A 16,085-nucleotide genomic window follows, 5' to 3' on the forward strand; every position below is an offset into this window, starting at 1 on the left:
ATCCAGGCCCATGCATTAATGAGGAATTTAGTCCACATTGAAGATTCCTACAAAAATAAATATAAATAGCTGTAATCTGGGGAAAATCAGAGTTTATCCAGCCTTCATATGCTACCACATACTTTACGTGGGTGGCCAAGTGATTTAACAATAAAGCATCTGTGGGACTAGGGCAAACCTCACCTACTTAATGTTCATCTTTTTATATCGCAGTAACGATCAGAAAATGACGACTCCTTTGCGGAACCCGCGGTATGATCCCCACCCTGTGTCCTGCACCATTATTCGTTCATTCAATCGCATTTATTGAGCGCTTACTGTGTGCAGAGCGCTGTACTAAGCGCTTGGGAAGGACAAGTCGGCAACATATAGAGACGGCCCATTGACATCAATTCTAGACTGTGAGCCCACTGTTGGGTAGGGACCGTCTCTAGATGTTGCCGATTTGGACTTCCCAAGCGCTTAGTACAGCGCTCTGCACACAGTAAGCGCTCAATAAATACGATTGAATGAATGAATCAATCAATCGTGAGGCGGAGGGGATGCTCTATGGGCTTGGAGGAAAGAGATGTTCATCTGTTACTTTGGACAGACTGCTGGTTCTTCTTCTTTTAGACTGTAGCCCACTTGCACTTTCCAAACGTTTAGTACAGTGCTCTGCACACAGTAAGCGCTCAATAAATAAGACTGATGATGACAGAAGCATTTAGAACAGTGCATCGCACATAGTAAGCGCTTAACAAGTACCATAATTAGTTATTATTCGAGTTCTTTGATCTCTCAGCCCCATACAACTAACGTATATAACTGTTATATATATGCTGCCAACTTGTACTTCCCAGGCGCTTAGTACAGTGCTCTGCACACAGTAAGTGCTCAATAAATACAATTGATTGATTGATAACAATCGATCAACCAATCAGTGCTATTTATTGAGGGCTTACAGTGTGCTTGGGAAAGTGCGGTAGAATAGAGTCGATATTTATTTTTGCAGGAATCTTCAATGTGGACTAAATTCCTCATTAATGCATGTGCCCGGATATCATTTCAATGGAAAAAAAGACCACTTGTCTGCTGTATCACCTTGGGCAAGTCACTTGACTAATCGCTGCCTCAGTTCCCTCATCTGTAAAACAGGGGTTAAGACTGTGAGCCCCACGCGGGACAACCTGATACGGTTGTCCAGCGCTTAGATCAGTGCTTGGCACCTAGTAAGCGCTTAACAAATGCCATCGTTATTATTCTGGGACAACATGGTGGAGCCAACATTTTATTTGTTCTGACGATTTTGACACCTGTCTACATGTTTTGTTGTCTGTCTCCCCCTTCTAGACTGTGAGCCCGCTGTTGGGTAGGGACCGTCTATGTTGCCGACTTGGACTCCCGAAGCGCTTAGTACAGTGCTCTGCACACAGTAAGCGCTCAATAAATACGATTGAATGAATGAATAGGTGCAATTCTGAATACTGAAAGCGCACCTCCTCCAGGAGGCCTTCCCAGACAAAGCCCCCCTTTTCCTCTGCTTCCCCTCGCCTTCCCATTGCCCCAACTCACTCCCTTTATTCTACCCCTCCACCCCACAGCAGTTGTGTATATATGTACATATTTATAATTCTATTTATTTTTATTAATGATGTGTATATATCTACAATTCTATTTACAATGCTACTGAGTCCTATCTGTTTTGATGTCTTTCTCCCCCCTTCTAGACTGTGAGCCCGCTGTGGGCAGGGATTGTCTCTACTTCATTCATTCATTCAGTCGTATTGATTGAGCGCTTACTGTGTGCAGAGCACTGTAGTAAGCGCTTGGGAAGTCCAAGTCGGCAACATCTAGAGACGGTCCCTACCCAACAGTGGGCTCACAGTCTAGAAGGGGGAGACAGAGAACAAAACATATTAACAAAATAAAATGAATAGAATATATATGTACAAATAAAATAGAGTAATAAATATGTACAAACATATATACATATATACAGGTGCTGTGGGGAGGGGAAGGAGGTAAGGCAGGGGGGATGGGGAGGGGGAGTACTTGTTGCTTAACTGTACTTCCCAAACACTTAGTACAGTGCTCTGCACACAGTAAGCACTCAATAAATATGATTGAATGAATGAATGAATTCCCACAAGGAGCTTACAGTCTACGCAGGGGACGAATATTAAAATAATTAGAGTTAGGGGAAACAGTAGAGTCAAAGGCTATTTACTTCAGTGCTGTGGGGCTGGGGTGAGTATCATAGCGCCGAAGGTTATTCACTCAATCGTATTTATTCAATCACATTTATCAAAGTGCCAAAGGTTATTCACTCAATCGTATTTATTCAATCACATTTACTGAGCCTTATTGTGTGTAGAGCACTGTACTAAGCGCTTGGAAAGTACAATTAGGCAGCAAATAGAGACAATCCCTACCCAACACCGGGCTCACAGTCTAGAAGCGGTGAGACTGACAACAAAACACAACAAGTAGTCAGGCAACGCAAGATGACACAGTCGAGGGCATTCTCCCCCTTCTGGACTGTGAGCCCGTTGTTGGGTAGGGACTGTCCCTATGTGTTGCCAACTTGTACTTCCCAAGCGCTTAGTACAGTGCTCTGCACACAGTAAGCGCTCAATCAATATGATTGATTGATTGATTGATTTCCACTGAGCCACGCTGCTTCTCCAGTACGGACTGGAGAGGGGAGAGACGGGAGGCAGGGAGCTCCCCGAAGAGGCTGAGGCAGTTGGGTAGACAGGAACTAAGTGTGTGGAAAGGGCGAATTCTAGAGATCAATCGCATTTATTGAGCGCTTACTGTGTGCAGAGCACTGGACTAAGCGCTTGGGAAGTCCAAGTTGGCAACATATAGAGACAGTCCCTACCCAACAGTGGGCTCACAGTCTAGAAGGGGAACGTTGTGAAGGTAGACCTGTCACCATTATTACGGTATTTGCTAAGGGCTTACTCTGTGTCAAGCGCTGCTGTAAGCGCTGGGGTAGATAAGAGTTTATCAGGCTGGACGCAGTTCCTGTCCCACATGGGGCTTACAGTCTAAAGAGGAGGGCTGTAAGCTCGTTGTGGGAAGGGAACGTGTCTACCGACTCTGTACTCTCCCAAGCCCTTAGTACAGTGCTCTGCACAGAGTAAGCACTCCTTAAGTAGCATTGATTGATTGAGGGAGAACAGGCACTGAGTCCCCATTTTACAGAGTAATGCAGAGTGTTTACGGAAAAAAGCTTATCTCTTCCCAGCTGGCCAGAGAGAGGATGAGGGGGGCTGCAACGCCTCCTCATTCATTCAACCGTATTTATTGAGTGCTTACTGTGTGCAGAGCACTGTACTAAGCGCTTGGGAAGTACAAGTTGGCAACATATAGAGACAGTCCCTACCCAACAACGGGCTCACAGTCTAGCCTTCTTCCCAGTAGAGCCGCTCACAAGACTCCGAGGCACAAAATACGAAGCCCAGGCCCCCGGACCCTGATGGACGTAGTCTGGAATTGAGTTTAAAGAGGAGACTGATATCAATCCATCAATCACCGGTATTTATCGAGCACTCACTGCGTGCAGAGCACTGTACCGAGCAGGTGGGAGAATCTAATATAATCGAGCAGGTTGACATTAGTCTCTGACAAAGCCAACATTGCAGCATTCATTCATTCAATCATATTTATTAAGCACTTACTACATGCAGAGCACTGTACTAAGCGCTTGGGAAGTACAAGTCGGCAACATATAGAGACGGTCCCTACCCGACAGCAGGCTCACAGTCTGGCAAGCCCATTGCCCACCTCGATAACTCGAAGCCCTGGGGTTTTAGACTGTGAGCCCACTGTCGGGTAGGGACCGTCTCTATATGTTGCCGACTTGTACTTCCCAAGCACTTAGTACAGTGCTCTGCACACAGTAAGCGCTCAATAAATACGATTGATTGATTGATTTCCCTGGAAGCTTTCTGGAAGTGAATTTTCCACGGCTGAACTAAGACGTCATTTCTAAATTGCATCCCTATAGTCTTGCGTAAAGGGGGATGGCTGCTTAAAGAACCTCGGGCGATCCGTCCGCCTTTCACCGGACTGTGGCATTCGCCTCTGCCTAAGTTATAGAAAATTCCAGAGAGAGACACACAGCGGGACACAGTTTGCTTTTTATTTAGCTTTCCCCATTACACAGCATTTTTCAATGGCTCATAGTATCATTCTACTTCGAATCAGCACAACTGACGGTTTTGCATAAATACACAAACTAGTCTACAGTATCACGATAATAATAAATAATGCTCTCCGAGCGACAGAGGGTTGTTTTTGTTTGTTTTTTCAATCCGGGATATTTTTTCCTCAGGGTGCCCAGAACTGTGGAGCCCCTCGGGCCCGCTCTCCTGATAAAGCTGAGTGAAACTGCCAGGGCCTTACCCGCTTCCCAATAGTACACGCCGTTTCCAAGTTCCCAAACGCGGTGAACCGAAACACCCCAGACCGAAGCATTAAATAAGACCGCTGCTCGAAATGCAGATTTCCGACTGTTGTCCGAGTTGGACGAGGAAGAAAAATTTTATTTGAGACCCTACAGAACTAAGGACAGTGAATCACCGCGGGCCACCCTGAATGGGGTTTTCTATTTGGGGATCTCCCCGTAAAGAGTATGATGGCATTGTATCCGTGCATGTCCCTGAGGCCCCGAGGCCTGATCCGCTTTGCAAATCGAAGAACCAACCCTAAGAAGGAGGCTGCCAGTAATGGACGGCCAGATCTGAAATGCCTTCCCTGAAGTGAATGATTCAATTGTTTTGACTAGTTTGGCTTTTAACCCAAGAGCACAGACCAGTTTTTGCTGGGGGGCAGAGAACATGTTTATGAAGTCTGTTTTATTGTGCTCTCCCAAGTGCTTAGTACAGTGCTCAACAGACAGTAAGCACTCAAATACGGTTGTTTGATTGCCTGATTGATTTTATTCCAGTCAGCTACGGGACTTCCCCCAAATCTCCCATCCCAGCCTGCCCGGGTGCTGCTATTTTGGTCAAATTCCCCTCCCCTTTCAGCTCATTGTGGGCAGGGAATGTGTCTGTTTATTGTTACATTGTATTCCCCCAAGTGCTTAGTACAGTGCTCTGCACACAGCGAGCGCTCAATAAATACGACTGACTGAATGACTGCCCTCTCCCACCCTTGACTCTCCAAACCCACCAGGAATTCCAATGATAGTCCCAAATTCACTTCCCATGGGAACGACTGCTGAAGACCAGACTCCAGGGAGGGAAGAGTCCCGGCCCTCCTTGTCACCAGTGAGGGTTTTTAAACTATCTAATAAATATTCCATTAGTCAGACTACCCCCGAAAAGACATCGAACGTTAACCTCAGACCAGCTGTACGCACAAACACTAATTCTAACACACAGTGACAACTGTCCACATGACACCACTACACAGGGCACAATGTGTCTGTGTTTCGGGGCACCTTCGATTACCTCTTTTAGTGCAAAACCGTCACTGATGTATTGAAATGGTGTAGCACCAAAGTAACGGTTTCTTTACGGTGAGAATTACACCTGCCCTAAATGGAGTATCAATAATATCCCTTTTGTAGGCACCATTAGGGCTTTAAATCAATAACTCCGTACATCCCGAAGTATTTCTCTTTGACCGATATTAGATTACATTAAGCCACCCAATCGACCGTGGCATGCCGTTAAGCAACCAGAGCTGCCCGTTTTAAATACCTTCAGGTCAGAACTAATACACTGTAAATATTCCTTTAGATCATTCCCAAGGTTATTGACAAAAGTGCTTAATGGAGCATTATCTTTGTGCCTCACGAAAAAGCTCGCAATCAAAACAGATTAACGTGTTTCCCCTTCTGTAAAATATTCAAGGCCACGCTCGGGGGCCCGTCACTTGCACACACTACGGCTTACAGCTTGGATCGGGTACCAAAGGATCGAAAACGTTATGTCCGCTGTGAGCCAGGGAAGCCGTTTCCTTCAACTGCTGTCGTTTCCGGCCCTCAGTCGTTCAATCAGTTGATCGGCCTGTAATGATTGAAAAGGATTAGAGCGGCCGTGGCTTGCGGCTGGTTCTGAGGGCTGGTTACCTGCTGAAATCAATCAATCAATCAATCGTATTTATTGAGTGCTTACTGTGTGCAGAGCACTGTACTAAGTGCTTAGGAAGTACAAGTTGGCAACATATAGAGACGGTCCCTACTCAACAGTGGGCTCACAGTCTAAAAGGGGGAGACGGAGAACAAAACCAAACATACTAACAAAATAAAATACATAGAATAGGGACAAGTAAAATAAATAGAGTAATAAATATGTACAAACATATATACAGGTGCTGTGGGGAAGGGAAGGAGGTAAGATGGGGGGATGGAGAGGGCGACGAGAGGGAGAGGAAGGAAGGGGCTCAGTCTGAGAAGGCCTCCTGGAGGAGGTGAGCTCTCAGTAGGGTCTTGAAGGGAGGAAGAGAGCTAGCTTGGCGGATGGGCAGAGGGAGGGCATTCCAGGCCCGGGGGATGACGTGGGCTGGGGGTCGATGGCGGGACAGGCGAGAACGAGGCACGGTGAGGAGATTAGCAGCACAGGAGTGGAGGGTGTGGACTGGGCTGGAGAAGGAGAGAAGGGAGGTGAGGTAGGAGGGGGCAAGGTGATGGAGAGCCTGGAAGCCCAGGGTGAGGAGTTTCTGCCTGATGCGCAGATTGATTGGTAGCCACTGGAGATTTTTGAGGAGGGGAGTAATATGCCCAGAGCGTTTCTGGACAAAGACAATCCGGGCAGCAGCATGAAGTATGGATTGAAGTGGAGAGACACGAGGATGGGAGATCAGAGAGAAGGCTGATGCAGTAGTCCAGACGGGATAGGATGAGAGCTTGAACGAGCAGGGTAGCGGTATGGATGGAGAGGAAAGGGCAGATCTCGGCAATGTTGCGGAGCTGAGACTGGCAGGTTTTGGTGATGGCTTGGATGTGAGGGGTGAGTGAGAGAGCGGAGTCGAGGATGACACCAAGGTTGCGGGCTTGTGAGACAGGAAGGATGGTAGTGCCGTCAACAGAGATGGGAAAGTCAGGGAGAGGGCAAGGTTTGGGAGGGAAGACAAGGAGTTCAGTCTTCGACGTGTTGAGCTTTAGGTGGCGGGCAGACATCCAGATGGAGATGTCCTGAAGGCAGGAGGAGACGCTAGCCTGGAGAGAGGGGGAGAGAGCAGGGGCAGAGATGGAGATCTGGGTGTCATCTAATGCAAACTTACCGTGATGAACCAGTACGAGTTGACTCTGTAAACCATCCTGGATAAGAAGCTCAGCTGACTGGCTGGGGCCAGGACATGAAGGTGCAAATGAGAGATGGAACAGAATGGAGGCCAGTGGAAACCCATCCTGAAATAGAGGGGGGAAACGTCAACAGTTGTCAACGGCTGCCCTGCGTCCATTCATTCATTCAATCGTGTCCATTCGTTCATAATCGAACGTAAGCGCTCAATAAATACGATTGATGATGATGATTCGTTCATTCAATCATATTTATTGAGCGCTTACTGTGTGCAGAGCACTGGACTAAGCCCTTGGGAAGTCCAAGTCGGCGACATACAGAGAAGGTCCCTACCCAACAATGGGCTCATGGTTCTGATCCCGGCTCCTCTGCTGGGTGACCTTGGGCACGCCACCTAACTTCTCTGTGCCTCGGTCCTCTCATCTGTAAAATGGAGATTACGACCGTGACGTCCCATATAGAACAAGGAGTCCAACCCGATTAGCTTGTATCTGCCTCAGCGCTGAATGCCGTGCCTGGCACAGAGGAAATCCTCGGCAAATACCATGAAAACCAAAGAAAAAACCAAACCCCAAATACCCAGTAGCCATTTGAATTCTGCAACTTCTTGGAAGAGTGACCACTAGAAACAATGAGCACATTCATTGAGCCCACTGCTGGGTAGGGACTGTCTCTATATGCTGCCATCTTGTACTTCCCAAGCGCTTAGTACAGTGCTCTGCACACAGTAAGCGCTCAATAAATACGATTGACTGATTGATTGATTGATTGAGGGCAGGGAATGTGTCTACCATCTCTGTTGTACTGTACTCTTCCAAGTGCTTAGAACAGAGCTCTGCAAACAGTGAGCACTCATTCATTCGTTCACTCAATCGTATTTACTGAGCGCTTACTGTGTGCAGAGAACTGTACTAAGCGCTTGGAAATTACAATTCCGCAACAGATAGAGACCATCCCTACCCCACAACAGGCTCACAGTCTATAAGGGGGAGACAGACAACAAAACAAGTAGGCAGGAATTCATTCATTTATTCATTCAATCGTATTTATTGAGCGCTTACTGTGTGCAGAGCACTGTACTAATCAATCAATCAATCGTATTTATTGAGCGCTTACTGTGTGCACAGCACTGTACTAAGCGCTTGGGAAGTACAAGTTGACAACATATAGAGACGGTTCCTACCCAACAGTGGGCTCACAGTCTAGAAGGGGGAGACAGAGAACAAAACAATAGCACTCAACTAATACCACTGATAATAGTAATAATAATGGCACTTATTAAGCGCTTACTATGTGCAAAGCACTGTTCAAAGCACTGGGGAGGTTACAAAGTGATCAGGTTAGAAGCAGTGTGGCTCAGTGGAAAGAACCCGGGCTTTGGAGTCAGGGGTCCGGGGTTCAAATCCCAGCTACGCCAATTGTCAGCTGCGTGACTTTGGGCAAGTCACTTCACTTCTCTGGGCCTCAGTTCCCCCATCTGTAAAATGGGGAGGATGACTGTGAGCCCCACGCGGGACAACCTGATCACCTTGTATCCCCCTCAATGCTTAGAACAGTGCTTTGCACATAGTAAGCGCTTAACAAATGCCATTATTATTATTTGACAGATAAGGGAACACAGGAACAGAGAAGTGAAATGACTCACCCAAGGTCACACAGCAGATAAGTAGCAGAGCCGGGAGTAGAACCCAGGTCCTTCTAAACTCCCAGGCCTGTGCTCTGTCAATCAATCAATCAATCGTATTTATTGAGCATTTACTGTGTGCAGAGCACTGTACTAAGCGCTTGGGAAGTACAAGTTGGCAACATATAGAGACAGCCTCTACCCAGCAGTGGGTCCACTAAGCTATGCACGCTGCTTCTAAAGTAGCATCTTGGCTAATTAATTAAATGGATCTCTATGTCTACCTTCCCGCTACTGGCATCTTTTTCCCTCCAGCCTCTACCCAAGTGTGATCCTGAATAGGATTTTGCACAAACTCTCGCCCTCACTGTCCTTTCACAGACACAGCTGTGGATCAAGGCAATCAGATTCATTCATTCTTTCAATCGTATTTATTGAGCGCTTACTGTGTGCAGAGCACTGTACTAAGCGCTTGTGAAGTACAAGTTGGCAACATATAGAGACGGTCCCTACCCAACAGTGGGTTCACAGTCTAGAAGAACTTCTCTGTGACTCAGTTACCTCATCTGTAAAATGGGGATTAAAATGAGCCCCTTGTGGGACAACCTGATTACCCTCTATCTACCCCAGTGCTTAGACTGTGAGCCCACTGCTGGGTAGGGACTGTCTCTATATGTTGCCAACTTGTACTTCCCAAGTGCTTAGTGCAGTGCTCTGCACACAGTAAGCGCTCAATAAATACAATTGATTGATTGCTTAGAACACTGCCTGGCACATAGGAAGTGCTGAACAAATACCATTATTATTATTATTACTTCCACTGGGTCATGCTGTTAATCCGAGCTCTCAGTCCAGTGTTCTGCACACAGTAAGCATTCAATAAATACGATTGATTGATTGATTGCTTAGAACACTGCCTGTCACATAGGAAGTGCTGAACAAATACCATTATTATTATTATTACTTCCACTAGGTCATGCTGTTAATCCAAGCTCTCAGTCCAGTGCTCTGCACACAGTAAGCGCTCAATAAATGCGATTGATTGCTTAGAACACTGCCTGGCACATAGGAAGTGCTGAACAAATACCATTATTATTATTATTATTATTATTTCCACTAGGTCATGCCGTTAATCCGAGCTCCCAGTCCAGTGCTCTGCACACATCAAGTGCTCAATAAATACCACCGATGGATTGACTGATCTACAGGCAGGACGGGAGTCTCTGCCTAAATACAGACCAGGTTTTCCTCAACATGTGAAACTCCGAGGAGATGCTAAAGATGACCCTACTGTCATTATTTTCAGGACGGAACTGAAAAGTGAGCCCACTGTTGGGTAGGGACTGTCTCTAGATGTTGCCAATTTGTACTTCCCAAGCATTTAGTACAGTGCTCTGCACATAGTAAGCGCTCAATAAATACGATTGATGACGATGATGATGATGATGAAAAACCAAAGAGATCCACTTGAAACAGCTCACTAATTGCCTCTGCTGGGCCTCGCTAGCCTCTGGTAGTTTGAATTTCTGGCTCTGCCTCACAGGTTTGGGGGAGATCAGCTACTTCTAATCTAGCCTCTGTAGGAGAGGAAACGCTAAGCTCTTGTGGGCAAAGAATATTCATTCATTCAATTGTATTTATTGAGCGCTTACTGTGTGCAAAGCGCTGTACTAAGTGCTTGGGAGAGGACAACAGAACAATAAACAGACACATTCCTGGCCCACAACAAGCTTATATGCACCAACTACCAACCCTGTTGTAGTGCATATAATGGTATTCTTTAAGCACTACGGGCTGTATAAGCAGCACGGTGCAGTGGTTAGAACATGGGTCTGGGAAGCAGAAGGGTCTAATCCCAGCTCCACCACGTCTGCTGTGTGACCCTGGGCAAGTCACTTCACTTCTCTGGGCTCCAACTGCCGCATCTGTAAAATGGGGGTTAAGACGGTGAGCCCCGTGTGGGACACGGACCGCGTCCACACAGATTAGCTTGTATCTACCCCAGAGCTTAGAATTTAGAGCTTAGAACAATGCTTTTAGACTGTGAGCCCACTGTTGGGTAGGGACCGTCTCTATATGTTGCCAACTTGTACTTCCCAAGCGCTTAGTACAGTGCTCTGCACACAGTAAGCGCTCAATAAATACGATTGTTGATTGATAGTAAGCACTTACCGAGTACCATAATTGTTAATATTATTATTATTATTACATAGTGACCAACCGCATCCCGGCTCCGCCACTTGTCAGCTGTGTGACTTTGGGCAAGTCACTTAACTTCTCTGCGCCTCAGTTCCCTCATCTGGAAAATGGGGATTAAGACTGTGAGCCCCACGTGGGACAGCCTTGATTACCTTGTATCCCCCCCAGCGCTTAGAACAGTGCCTGGCACGTAGTAAGCGCTTAACAAATACCAACATTATTAATATTATTGTTATTATTATTATTATTATTATTATTATTATTATTATTATTATTTACTAGGCTTCCTCTTCCCCTCCCCGCTGTAAGGTCATACGAGGATTTCATTCCCCAGGAGGCGGATGTATTTTCATTCACGTGCCAACTGACTCAGCCAGCTTGGCTCCCGTTACCTGTCAAGCGATAACATTTCCTAAGAAAATCAATACCGTCTAATAGTCATTTCCTCTCTGAGAAAGGACTTACCGCACATCATCCAGATGAGGGAAGTTATTCTTCTGAAGGATGGTTTTTCCTGCCGTCACCATTTTTTCTACTAGAAGAGAACAAGAAATTGCTTTTCAGCTCCAAACCACCCCATCCGTTGTAGCTAGCGAGAACCGAGTGAAAAATCGGGGTGACCAGCCTGGCCCATTCCAAAGGTTTCCTACAACTGTCCCCCACGGTGAGATCGACTGCTGGGGAAAGTCGCGGGTTCAAATCTGTCCCAGGTTAGAGGAGAGAAGATAGCCACACTCGAGCTCTGTGGGGGTGATGGAGTGATCGCTTCCTTGAGGTCTGTGCTGGATCCCCGGCCTCGCTCATCACGGCCCTCTGACAACACGTGAATTTCCTTTTTGTGAAAGATCCAAAAAGGTGGCTTTCTGGCCCAATTCATTCATTCATTCAATCGTATTTATTGAGCGCTGACCGTGCAGAGCACTGTACTAAGCGCTTGGGAAGTACAAGTCGGCAACATATAAAGACGGTCCCTACCCAACAGTGGGCTCACAGTCTAGAAGAGTTGGTGGTAGCGGTCCCTAGGTTAGCTTAAAAACTGAGGACAAAGGAAATAGGAAGTATGAACAAAATCCAAAACCAGGGAACAACCGAAAATGAATCAATTTCGATCTCATCCATGTGATTAACAAAAGGGCTGAGAGAGAAAAATAGGGGCCCAGTACCTCCTCAAGAACCTCCAGCGGTTGCCCACCCAACTCCGTCTCAAACGGACACTCCTTACCTTAGGCTTTAAATCAGCGGTATTTCTCGAGCGCTTACTGTGTGCAGAGCACTGTACTAAGCGCTTGGGAAGTACAAGTCGGCAACATATAGAGACGGTCCCCTACCCAACAATGGGCTCACAGTCTAGAAGAGTTGGTGGTAGCGGTCCCTAGGTTAGCTTAAAAACTGAGTACAAAGGAAATAGGAAGTATGAACAAAATCCAAAACCAGCACTACGACAGGGAATAACCGAAAATGAATCAATTTCGATCCCATCCATGAGATTAACAAAAGGGCTCAGAGAGAAAAATCGAGGCCCAATACCTCCTCAAGAACCTCCAGCGGTTGCCCATCCAACTCCGTCTCAAACGGACACTCCTTACCTTAGGCTTTAAATCAGCCGTATTTATCGAGCGCTTACCGTGTGCAGAGCACTGTACTAAGCGCTAGGGAGAGCAGCGTGGCGTAGTGGACAGGGCACAGACCTGGGACTCAGAAGGTCACGGGTTCTAATCCCAGCTCTGCCCCGGTCTACCGTGTGACTTCGGGCAAGTTGCCCCACCACTTTACCCTCTTCGTACCTTACCTATCTTAAGTAGGGACGATTTCCTCTACAACCCAGCCCGGACACTTCATGATACAGGAGGGAGTGGGAGAAGAGGAAATGCCAATCAATCAATTGTATTTATTGAGCGCTTACTATGTGCAGAGCACTGTACTAAGCGCTTGGGAAGTGCAAATTGGCAACATATAGAGACAGTCCCTACCCAACAGTGGGCTCACAGCCAATGCCATCAGCGCTACTGCTACAGAGCTCCAGAGAGCAAAATCTGGAGCCGACACAGCAACGGAGCTTCAACCCACCGGCATATACAGCGCTCTGCACACAGTAAGCGCTCAATAAATACGATTGAATGAATGAATGAATATTGAGGGCACCTGAGCCACCGAAGACTTAAACGTGGGCCAGGACCCAGGCTTGCCTTCGAGACACTTCTTGTGGCCGAAAGAATCTCCTCCGAGAGGCCTCTCCCAACTAATCCCTCATTTCCTCCTAAGAATAATTTCATAATTTTGGTATTTGTTAAGCGCTTATTATGTGCCAGGCACTGCTCTAAGCGCTGGGGAGGATACAAGGTGATCAGGTTGTCCCATGTGGGGCTCACGATCTTCATCCCCATTTTCCAGATGAGGTCACTGAGGCCCAGAGAAGTGACTTGCCCAAAGTTACACAGCTGAGAAGCAGTGAAGTCAGGATTTGAACCCATGACCTCCGACTCCCAAGCCCGGGCTCTTTCCACTGGGCCACGCTGCTTCTCTTCTCCCGCTCCCTTCCGCGTCGCTCCTGCACTTGGATTTGTACTCTTCAGTCACCCCTCATCCTCAGCCCCACAACATTTATTTCTTTATATTCCTTCATTCAACTGTATTTATTGAGCGCTTACTGTATGTAGAGCACTGTACTAAGCACTTATATTATAACACCTGTCTCCCCCTCTAGACTCTAAGCTCCTTGAGGGCAGGGAACATGTCTGCCCACTCCGATATAATGTACTCTCCCAATAATAAAAATGGTGCTTGTTAAGCGCTAACTATGTGCTAGGCACTGTACTGGGCGCTGGGCTGGATGCAAGCAAATCGAGCTGGACTGTCCCAAGTGGAGCTCACAGTCTCAATCCCCATTTTACAGATGACAGAACTGAGGCCCAGAGAAGTGAAGTGACTTGCTCAAGGTCATACGGCAGATGAGTAGAGAAGCAGCGTGGCTTAGTGGAAAGAGCCCGGCCTTCGAAGTCAGAGGTCGTGGGTTCTAATCCCTCCTCCGCCACTTGTCAGCTGTGTGACTTTGGGCTAGTCACTTAACTTCTCGGTGCCTCAGTTACCTCATCTGTAAAATGGGGATTGAAACTGTGAGCCCTGCGTGGGACAACCTGATTACCCTGTATCTACCCCAGCACTTAGAACGGTGCTCGGCACATAGTAAGTGCTTAACAAATACCAACATTATTATTATTATTATTATTATTATTATTATTATTATTATTATTATCGGAGTCAGGATTAGAACCCATGACCTTCTGACCCCCAGGTCTGTGCTGGAGAAGCAGCGTGGCTCAGTGGAAAGAGCACGAGCTTGGGAGTCAGAGGTCAGGGGTTCTAATCCCGATTCCGCCACTTGTCAGCTGGGTGACTTTGGGCAAGTCACTTCACTTCTCTGTTTACCTCATCTGTAAAATGGGGATGAAGACTGTGAGCCACCTGTGGGACAATCTGATCACCTTGTAACCTCCCCAGCGCTTAGAACAGTGCTTGGCACATAGTAAGTGCTTAATAAATGCCATTATTATTACTATTATTATTCTCTGTTTACCTCATCTGTAAAGTGAAAATTAAGACTGTGAGCCCCCCGTGGGGCAACCTGATCACCTTGTAACCTCCCCAGCACTTAGAACAGTGCTTGGCACATAGTAAGCGCTTAATAAATGCCATTATTGTTATTATTATTCTCTGTTTACCTCATCTGTAAAATGGGGATTAAGACTGTGAGCCCCCCATGGGACAACCTGATCATCTTGTAACCTCCCCAGCGCTTAGAACAGTGCTTTGCACATAGTAAGCGCTTAATAAATGCCATCATTATTATTATTATTATTATTAAAGAGGAGCCAGCAGGATCGACAAGGGTGCCAGTGAGAAAAACAACCACCATCTAAACCGTCAGCTCGCTGTGGGCAGGGACTGTCACTGCCGATTGCTGAGCTGTTCTTTCCCGAGCGCTTAGTACAGTGCTCTGCACACAGTATGTGCTAAATTCATTCATTCAATCGTATTTATTGAGCGCTTACTGTGTGCAGAGCACTGTACTAAACGCTTGGGAAGTACAGGTCGTCAACATATAGAGAATAAATACGAATGAATGAACTTCAGTACTTGTTGAGTGCGTATTATGTGCCAAGCAGCGCACTAAGCGCTGGGGTAGACGCCGTTGCTGCCGGGGGCTCGTAGTCTAAATAGAAGCAGCATGGCTCAGTGGAAAGAGCCCGGGCTTGGGAGTCAGAGGTCATGGGTTCTAATCCCGGCTCCACCACTGATCAGCTGTGTGACTTTGGGCAAGCCACTTCACTTCTCTGGGCCTCAGTGACCTCATCTGTAAAATGGGAATTAAGAGTGTGAGCCCTCCGTGGGACAATCTGATTACTTTGTATCTCCCCCCGCAGTTAGAATAGTGCTTGGCACATAGTAACTGCTTAACAAATACCATCATCATCATGAAGCAGCGTGGCTCAGTGGAAAGAGCCCGGGCTTTGGAGTCAGAGGTCATGGGTTCGAATCCCGACTCCACCACATGTCTGCTGTGTGACCTTGGGCAAGTCCACTTCTCCGCGCCTCAGTGACCTCATCTGTAAAATGGGGATGAAGACTGTGAGCCCCACGTGGGACAACTTGATCACCTTGTATCCCCCCAGCCCTCAGAACAGTGCTCTGCACATAGTAAGCGCTTAATAAATGCCATCATTATTATTATTATTATGAAATAGGAAGAAGTTGGGTTGAATCCCCCTTCTCCGGAGGAGGAAACTGAGGCGCGGAGAAGCTACGTGACTTGTCCGAGGTTGTCCGAAGGGGTGGGGATTACCAACTCCTGGCGTCTGACTCCCGAGACCAGCATTTCCCACTAGGCCGCACGGCAGGTGTGACAAACGTCAGACACCTCGGTCCGCCGCATTAGTTCACGTGTGTACAGTGGGAACGAAACTGCCAGTCACATGCAAGTCAAAATGTAACAACTCTAGAAACACCGAGACGACCGCACA

The 16,085-nt window shown here is 47.0% G+C and overlaps 1 protein-coding gene across 1 annotated transcript in view; it reads right to left on the reverse strand.

The window, feature by feature from the left end:
* Positions 1 to 4,112: 4,112 nt before the first annotated feature.
* Positions 4,113 to 16,085, reverse strand: part of HINT3 (histidine triad nucleotide binding protein 3) — a 32,169-nt gene continuing 20,196 nt past the window's right edge. The window contains exons 3-5 of the mRNA XM_038741662.1: positions 11,533 to 11,602; positions 7,225 to 7,351; positions 4,113 to 6,008 (exon numbers count right to left, since the gene is read on the reverse strand). Coding sequence (XP_038597590.1) covers positions 5,961 to 6,008; positions 7,225 to 7,351; positions 11,533 to 11,602 — 245 coding nt within the window. The 3' untranslated portion in view covers positions 4,113 to 5,960. The remainder of the gene's footprint in view (positions 6,009 to 7,224; positions 7,352 to 11,532; positions 11,603 to 16,085) is intronic.

This window comes from Tachyglossus aculeatus, chromosome 2 (genome assembly GCF_015852505.1).
Source record: "Tachyglossus aculeatus isolate mTacAcu1 chromosome 2, mTacAcu1.pri, whole genome shotgun sequence".
Classification (NCBI taxonomy): Eukaryota; Metazoa; Chordata; class Mammalia; order Monotremata; family Tachyglossidae; genus Tachyglossus; species Tachyglossus aculeatus.